Source organism: Poecilia formosa, unplaced genomic scaffold (assembly GCF_000485575.1).
Source record: "Poecilia formosa unplaced genomic scaffold, Poecilia_formosa-5.1.2 Scaffold62, whole genome shotgun sequence".
NCBI lineage: Eukaryota > Metazoa > Chordata > Actinopteri > Cyprinodontiformes > Poeciliidae > Poecilia > Poecilia formosa.
This window is the reverse complement of record NW_006800001.1, coordinates 2,205,188-2,213,271: the sequence shown is the minus strand read 5'-3', so window position 1 is coordinate 2,213,271 and position 8,084 is coordinate 2,205,188. Positions and strand designations below refer to the sequence as shown.

The 8,084-nt window shown below is 42.7% G+C and overlaps 1 protein-coding gene across 3 annotated transcripts in view; it reads right to left on the bottom strand.

Moving 5' to 3' along the window:
- Positions 1 to 397: 397 nt before the first annotated feature.
- The window catches only part of celf4 (CUGBP, Elav-like family member 4), a 72,762-nt gene continuing 65,075 nt past the window's right edge, over positions 398 to 8,084 (bottom strand). The window contains exons 9-13 of one of the 3 annotated variants that reach the window (XM_007554261.2): positions 7,991 to 8,056; positions 7,506 to 7,586; positions 6,140 to 6,283; positions 3,862 to 4,057; positions 398 to 1,936 (exon numbers count right to left, since the gene is read on the bottom strand). In XM_007554261.2, the coding sequence (XP_007554323.1) occupies positions 3,930 to 4,057; positions 6,140 to 6,283; positions 7,506 to 7,586; positions 7,991 to 8,056 (419 nt within the window). In that variant the 3' untranslated portion in view covers positions 398 to 1,936; positions 3,862 to 3,929. The remainder of the gene's footprint in view (positions 1,937 to 3,861; positions 4,058 to 6,139; positions 6,284 to 7,505; positions 7,587 to 7,990; positions 8,057 to 8,084) is intronic. The other 2 variants (XM_016672544.1, XM_007554258.2) reach the window with 2 other exon arrangements.

Here is an 8,084-nt window from a genome sequence, read left to right as displayed (position 1 = left end):
TTGTGTCTGTCTTTTTTTTTTTTTTTTTTTTCTTCATTGTGGGAGCACAGTGCTGAATGGCAGATTCCGCAGGTGACAAGGCACACCTCGACGTGGTGACAGCCCATACGCTACATGCACTTTACTGAATGCAAAAAGAGAGCAAGGGTTGTGAGACGTATTCGTTTTGGTTCAAGTTTCAAAGAGAAGTTTGTGTATGCGTGTGTGCGTGTGTGTGTGTGAGCTCACATGATATGTTTTGGAATAGAGTCGAAGATAATTGTCCTTTTCCTCTAAAGAAAATCCTCTTTAGCCTGATTCCCTTAAAGCCTGCTACTGAGAGGTGGCTTTTTGCATTTTTCAGATAATATTTACAGAAGATACGTTTTCTCACACACGCTGATCTTTCTTCTTTTTCTTTTTTTTTTTTAGCAACATGTCGTGTGTCAGCATATAGGTTATCAGAGACAGGAATGCCTGCAGTGTTTGGGGAGCTGCCAGATGTGTGGTTCTCTTCCCAAGCAGAGCAATGCTTCAAACTCCTTCTAAACTCTACAAAAAATAAACAAACAAACAAAAACAAAACAAAAAAAACAAAACAGCTCAACGTAGTCAGTAGCCGCTCTATGTACAGTCGCACATATGTAAAACATGTGCATATAAATACATATATTTGTGATTAATATCTATTATCCATATATACCGTATATATATGAATACATTTGCTTGAATGCTCGTTATACATATATATATGTACTGCAAATATAAACAAGTTTGTATATTTCAAACGTTTCGGATGTTATTTTATCTGTGAGGTTAGGATGTCGATTTTAAAAAAGATAAGGCTGTGATATGGAGCAGCCCCTCCCATGCACTCGCCATCCCTCCCGAGACGAAAAAACGAAAAGGGGAACAAAAATAAACATTTTGCGTAATTGTAAACTAGCGAAGTGAGAGACCCCCCTTTTGGTCGTCTGAAATAGTTCTGCCTGTATTCAAAAAAAGCATATCAGCAATATATATATGTATATATACAGGTTTCTTGTATATATTCGAAATGTACACTTGCTTTAAGTGCAACTCTCCGGGCAGACGATGCTGACCGAAAGGAGATGCAGTGGTCCGAGTATATTAGCGCTACAAGTCCTCAGCGATAAAAACGTTTGGTCTTTTGGTCCCTAAAACAACTAAGGAATGACGGATAAGACTCCCTGGAATCCGTTGCTGTGGCTCTCCTCGGCAAACGGTGTTCCCTGGAAACGGACAGGCACTCCGAGCTGAAGGTGGCCATCCCAAAATCTGTGTCCCGAAAATGTCACATTCCCTACCTCGGCTCTCTTTCTCTCTCAATTTGCACCTGGTGGCTTGAAGTCTTAGAAATTGGCCTTCAAAAGTCAGCTGTCCAAAAAAAAAAAAAAGACCCCCAAACCCCCCCCCCCCCCAAAAAAAAAAAACACCCCCGAAACCGTCCCTCTCAGAAGGATCCCCTACGGCAATCCACTGTTCAGGTTTTAAGAAGTTTGTTTTTCCTGTTGGACTTTTGGCGACAATATCCCCTTGGAGAGTTTAGTGGAGTTGGTCATTATCAGTAGATTTTATGGAGGATCTTTTACTTCTTTTTTTTCCCCCCATCTCGGCGTTCAAGTAAAAGTGTCTGTGGTCCAGAAAAAGGTAGCTGTCATTCAAGCAGGTTTTTTTTTGTGTTGTTTTTCTTTTTTCTTTTTTAGGTGGAGGAGGTGTATATATGTGTGCAGGAGGAAAAGAAGTCCTGGTGCTAACCAGAAAACGCTCTCTCAGTTCAAAAGTTTTTAGTACATCCAAAGGGAGGTGTCCTGGACCGGGTCAATGCTCGCGCTCTCTTCTCTCTTTTTCTGAAGCAGACTTTGTGGTCCAGAAGCTGAGTTTGCGCTCAGCGGTGGGTAGCAAGTGGTCAACGTATTATTCAGCTCAACAAATCCTGCAAAACACAGAAGAAATGGTTTTGTCAACGACGACGTAGAAAATCTGCCACTCTTTTCACTAAAAAGTTGCCCTACAGATTTAAAACGACATAACAAAGCCTGTAATGCACACTGATGATTAGCTGGTCACCGTCAAGTTTGACCACCTCTGTAAAACCAGGAGTCGTGTCAGTCGGCTGGTCAGGAGGAAACCGGTGAGGTTTAGTGTAACGCCAAGGAGGAAAGACTCCAGCAATGACCCTCGAGGAGCATTTGTTACTGCCGATTACTCTGGGAAGAGTTTAAAGGCTGATTTTCAAACATCATTCTACGATACAATAAGAAGGATCACGATTAGAAATATTTAAGACAGCTACCAATCTTACCAAGAGTCACCCCAAGTCACAACGTTCAACCTTGCACTGGTCGGAGAAATTGCGAAAAAAAACCCTAACTGTGCAACGTTCCTGCTAGCATGTTAAAAGTTAAACTCCACGACATCGGAGTCGGAAAAAGACTGAAGCGGTTGGTTAGTTTAGCAGAGCTGCCGCCAGAAAAAAAAGCTTCTTCTGTCGTAAAGAAAATGTTTCCTGGAACACATTTTGATTTTCAAAAGTTGCATCTGAGTGAAGGAACGCTTTCTGTCTTTTGGACAGATTAAGCGTTTCAGTGTCCAAGGCCGGAAATCAACATGAATTAAGTGCTTTGAGAAGACATTAGCAAAGCTGCAAACAATCAAAGGCCCCGAAATACCAGTCTGTCACAGTGATGTGACAGACTGGTTGTGTTTACCGAGAGTTATTGTGGCTAAAAGTGGTTTTACAAGCCACTGAATCTTAAAGTGCGCTTCGTCTATTTCCCATGACTGTATATAATGGCAGACTATTTTAGCTGCACCTGTTTTTCTGAACCTTCTCGGACAACGACAAAGAAATACAGTGCAGGGAGAGTGAACTGGAGCATTTGGAGTCTGTAGAAAAAGAAATAAAATATTTAGATATGCAAAAAGAGTAGAAAAAAACGCCATAAAACTTGCGCCCCTGTGCTTGCTTTGTCAAACTCGTATGAGAATGCAATATTTTGCCAGTGATTTGCCCCAGGACACTGTGCGGTATGGTTCAGCTGGCTTGTGAGTGGGTGATAAGTTGCCCTTGAATGAAGTCATCAGCGGTGGATGAACGACGCGGCCTGAACCCTCCATCACACAGATGAAGGGGGGAGACAAAGAGGAACGGCACAATTACTCGCCTGAGGGGTAATAAATGCCTGCCCTCACCCCCTCGGAACCGTTTCCTTCTCAGCGCAACACGCCGAGCCGTTTACCAATTATCTTTTACCTACAGGGTAACATGCGGGGTCACTTACTGCAAAGATGTTCTGCAAACAGAGGAGGCAGCGTGTAAAGGAAATGCCTCTACAGCTTTGTTTGTGTTTGACTGACATTAAAATAAAAAAATAAATAAATAAATAAAAAAGACCCCATCTGTTTCCAAGATCAGACACCTTTTCCAGGGGGCATGGATCTTTGTATTACAGAAATAAAGAGAACGCTAAACCCCCATTTTTACCGATTTTAAATTCATAGATTAGCTAAAAGACTTTACTTTTTTATTTTTTTTTTTTAAATGCTCTCCGCTTTCAAAACCAGTTTCTCACTCGTACTCCCTGCCAAGTCCTGGACGAGCCACATTAGCATAACCTTTACCAAATATATTCTTAAACTGTCTGCACCGGAGTAAGACTTCACTAATCTTTACAAGCGTTTTACAGATGATCAAGCTGTTATTAGGTGCCTGCGAGTGTTTTATGACTTGCATAAAAGGTTATGGAAAACACATCAGCCGGCACCATAAATGGGCTCGCCATCGGGGCGTTTGCCAGTTTAATACTGCAGCGGCCGCGCACGCTTCGGTTCGGCTACTCGGCTCAAGTGACGCCTGACCTGTCTCTTCCTGTTGACGGCGGCTGCCCCGCCTGCCGCGGTGGCCGGCTGGGGCAGGGGAGAAGGGGCTAGTAGGGGCGGTTGGCGTCCTTTGGCCTCTTGAGCTGGACCTTCAGTCTCTTCATGCCAATCTGGAAGCCGTTCATGGACTGGATGGCAGCCTGGGCACTACCTGGGTTGTCGAAGCTCACAAATCCTGAGGGGAGAAGGAAGAGGAGGAGGACACAGCGTCGTCAGGTGAAGGTGCAGGAAGAGTTTGGGTTCATGAGGCAACACAGAGTAAGGGTTAGAAGCGGCTAAAGACGTGGCTTTTCACGAAGGAGTTGTGATCCTGAAAAAGAGACGCATCCTTGATTTTGGATGTTCATAGTGTGGCAAAGCATAAAACTGAAGGCAACAATGAAATTCTTTAAAAATCTTTTGCAGATGAAAAAAAAAAGCAACTATAACAGTGCAGTAAGATATTACATGAAGCCTCCAACCAAATAGCATAGAAAAAGTATGAGACAGCAACACAATCCTTCATCAGTTAGTCACCAATGTGTGAAATACAATCATATAGGAAAAGTAAAAAATAAAGCAATGCATGCACAGTGCCTTGCAAAAGTGTTTACATCCCTTGAACGGTTTGGACTGATTTGCCCCTTTACACCGACACTCCTAACTAAAATCAAGTGCACAATAAATTGCACCCGATTAGTAAACAGAGTCTGTGTGTGTGTGTGTGTGTGTGTGTGTGTGTGTGGTTTAATCCCCGTTCTTAATCCAGCGTTTTCTGTGAAGGCTTTTCAGAAGTTTGTTAAGAGGACATAAGTGAGCAAATATCATCCTGTGATATTAAGGTTATGGAGACGTTTAAATCAGGGTGAGATTATAACAGAAATTACCGAGTTTTGGACATCTGTTCAATCCATGGTCTGAAAATAACTGAAAAGAGTGTGGCACAAGTGTAAAACCTTAACAGAGAGGTTGGGTAGGGGGAGTAAGGGTCAGGGTTAGCAAAATGGTTTACGCTAACCCTGGAGGATCTGCAGAGATCAGAAATACCAGCTGTGTACTACAACAATCTGGTCTTAATGGAAAAGTAATAAGAAGAAAGCCATTGTTGGAAAAAAAAAAAAAAGTGTTAGAAGCCCCAATTAAAGTCTGAAATGTAATGATCAGGGGAAAAAAAAACCCCCAATGTTTTTCACCTACATACAAAACGCTGAGATGTTGAAATTAACACTGGATCACCCTGAACACATCATCCCCACTGCAACACGTGGACGTAGCGCGCCGCCACCTCCATGGGACGGGCGCTTGTTCTTTTTTTTTTTTAGCAGCAGGAACAGTGATGTTTGTCAGCGTTAATGGGAAGATGGATGGAGCACAACGCAGGGCAACACTGGAAGAAAAAGAGGCTCCAGAAGAAGTGAGATTGGGGCAGATACCGGATTTACTTTCCAAGCAGAGCAGCAGCCTGGAAAACGCAGCCGGCGCCACGGAGGGACGGCTAAGAGAACGTTAGCGTGCCAGGACGGCCTGGTCAAACCCCAACCCCAGACCCGACTGAGAATCTGTAACTGAAGCAGCATGTTGGACATGTAAGAGCTGAGCAATGCTGGAATAAAAAAATAAATACATTTTCTTTCTAACATGTATGCACAGCTTTGCACTGCTTTTGTACAATCCTCAGTGAAATACACTGACGAAATAAGGAAACGTGACAAAAGGTCAAGGGGTGCGAATACTTTTTACAGCACAGTGACAGTAGCTTCGCAACAGCTACCAATCAAACACACACAGACTCAACACGAAGGTTTCACAGAACGCTCCTTCCTCCAAGCACATTCATGTTGCGTCATATTAATGAGAGAGCTAATTTGCTAATTGGTTGCAGCTGATGGACTCAACATCAAACGCTCTCCATCACTCTGAGCTCATCGTTGTCAGCGGCGAAGCGACACAGCAGCAGTTCAGTCCGAGATCACATATTTGTAAAAAAAAAAAAAAATGTCACAGGAATAAAGGAATTAAAAGTCATATGAATGCAGAAATGAAAACAAGTTGAGCTTCGGAGTAAAACGGCGTTAATAGGAATAAAGAGAGAAATCATTTTTGAATGCATGCATTTCTGCACGGCTGCAGCAAAGTGTTCTGCTTTAATTTAAAATGGAAAGGAGACAAAAAAAAAATCGCCTCATGCATTCAGTGAAAATGAAAATAATAAAAATAAATAGAAAACAGTAATCAGTATATATAGAGATTTTTTTTTATTCTGTTCATTTTTACCCACCAAAGCATTTACTTTGGTTTGTCGCCCGATCCACAAACACTTTGGAGGAGATGACATTACCGAAAGGCAGGAACATCTGCATCAGCTCTCCATCCCCAAACTCCTGAGGGAGGTGGTAGATGAACAGGTTGCACCCCTCTGGTCCTGCATGGGAACAGTGAAAAGGAGACACACATGCACACACGCACACACACGCACGAAAATAGGGAAGAGACGGGAGAAGAGAAAGAGAGATGGAGGGTGAGAAAAAGGCAAAAGTTAAAAAAAAAAAAAAAAAAACTAACCATGAGAGAAGATTCAGTCAAAACAACTGGTACGCCTGGTAAAGGTTTGTCAAAACTCCTGTTTTTTTTTTTGTTTGTTTTTTTTTCAGTATAATCATGAAGAAAACCTCTAATTTTATATGTAATTTTGTTTAAATAGTAAAATATTTTCACAGACTCTCTTTTTTGCTTGTTTCTCACATTTTCAGGTCTGGGGAGAGAGATAGCCATGGAAGATGCTTGACTTACTGTCTACTGAACTCTTCCTTTGATTGCTTTTCCCTTTAAAGCTTCACAGTATTTCAAGAGTTCATAACACCAGGAACTTCAACATCTCGAAACAGAGTCACAGTCACACAGATTCTCCACGGTAACCGCTTTGAGATGCTTTCTGACTCGTTCGGCCTTTGTTTCACAGCGGTCCCACTTTCTGCAAATTACATTATGCAATGACCCGGTGTCGATTCTTCAACCAAGAGACTGTAAGAATATAACTTTCCTTTGAGAGTAACAGAGCCGTCTGACTGAAATTGTAGTAAACAGCTGCCTCTCCTCGTATTTTTGTATCTGGGTGTTTTCTGGTTAGTTGACAGTAATTTTAAACATGTTCACCCCTCTCTGTATTTTTAGTTTGTCCTTTACCAAATCACCACTAAAAGCCTAAAACCCACAGACTCCGTCATGGTGGATTGGAGCGCTTTTTATCTTCTCCACTAGAGGGCAGTGATGCCCCAGACATGAGCCTGCTGCTCCTCGGGGTCATCAAGTTTATATGAGCAGGTTTACAGCAAAGTTGGAGATACTCCGTTTTTTTTTTTTTAAATCCTGTTACTTTGATTCAAAATTCACTTTTAAGGGCCTTTCATCTTTTCAAAATTATTTGTCATAAATTACGGAGAACAAAATTGGGGCATTTAGATTCGCCTCGGTTCATCTGATTTAAAATAGTACGTTGTTGTGTAGAATAGCTGCCTGAACCACTCAGACACAGAGAAGAAAAACGCAGTAAAAGCTTGAAAGAAAAGCAACAGCAAAATTAAATTTTTGCAGTATTGTCTGTGTGCGTGTATAGGTGTGTGTGTGTGTGTGTGTGTGTGTGTTACCTTCTCGTTGCTGCTGTGGAATGATGGGTGGAGGATGGGGGAAGGCTTGGCTGATCTGACCGTATGCGGCGGGGTAGGCTGCTGAGACCCACACAAAGACACGCGCACACACACACACCCACACCCACACACACACACACGCCGCGCATCAGATAACAGTCATGAATACAGCGCACACTTGAATACATACAAACAATGTGATATATGCAGGAGCACAGCAAGCAATCGATCAGATAGCGTACACAATGGAGTCTGCGTGTTGCACAAACACCGCCGGGAGAGAATAAACTGATCCAGTTGGACCGAAAAGACGGGAGGGCTACATGATCAAAATACCTAATTTGAAAACAGGAGTGCTTATCTTTGCACTCCTTTAATTTTATTATTATTTATTTTAAAGGGTCTCGGATGCAAACTCGCAGCCACCCGTGCCACTCAAGACAGACACACGGATGAGCTGCGGAGGGACAGAGTGACGGACAGACCTGCGTACTGCTGGACTCCTGTGTAAGCCTGCTGGAGAGGGTCGGCCGCAGTGGGACTCTGAGCTGCTTCAGCGGGAAAAAGTGAGGAGGAGGA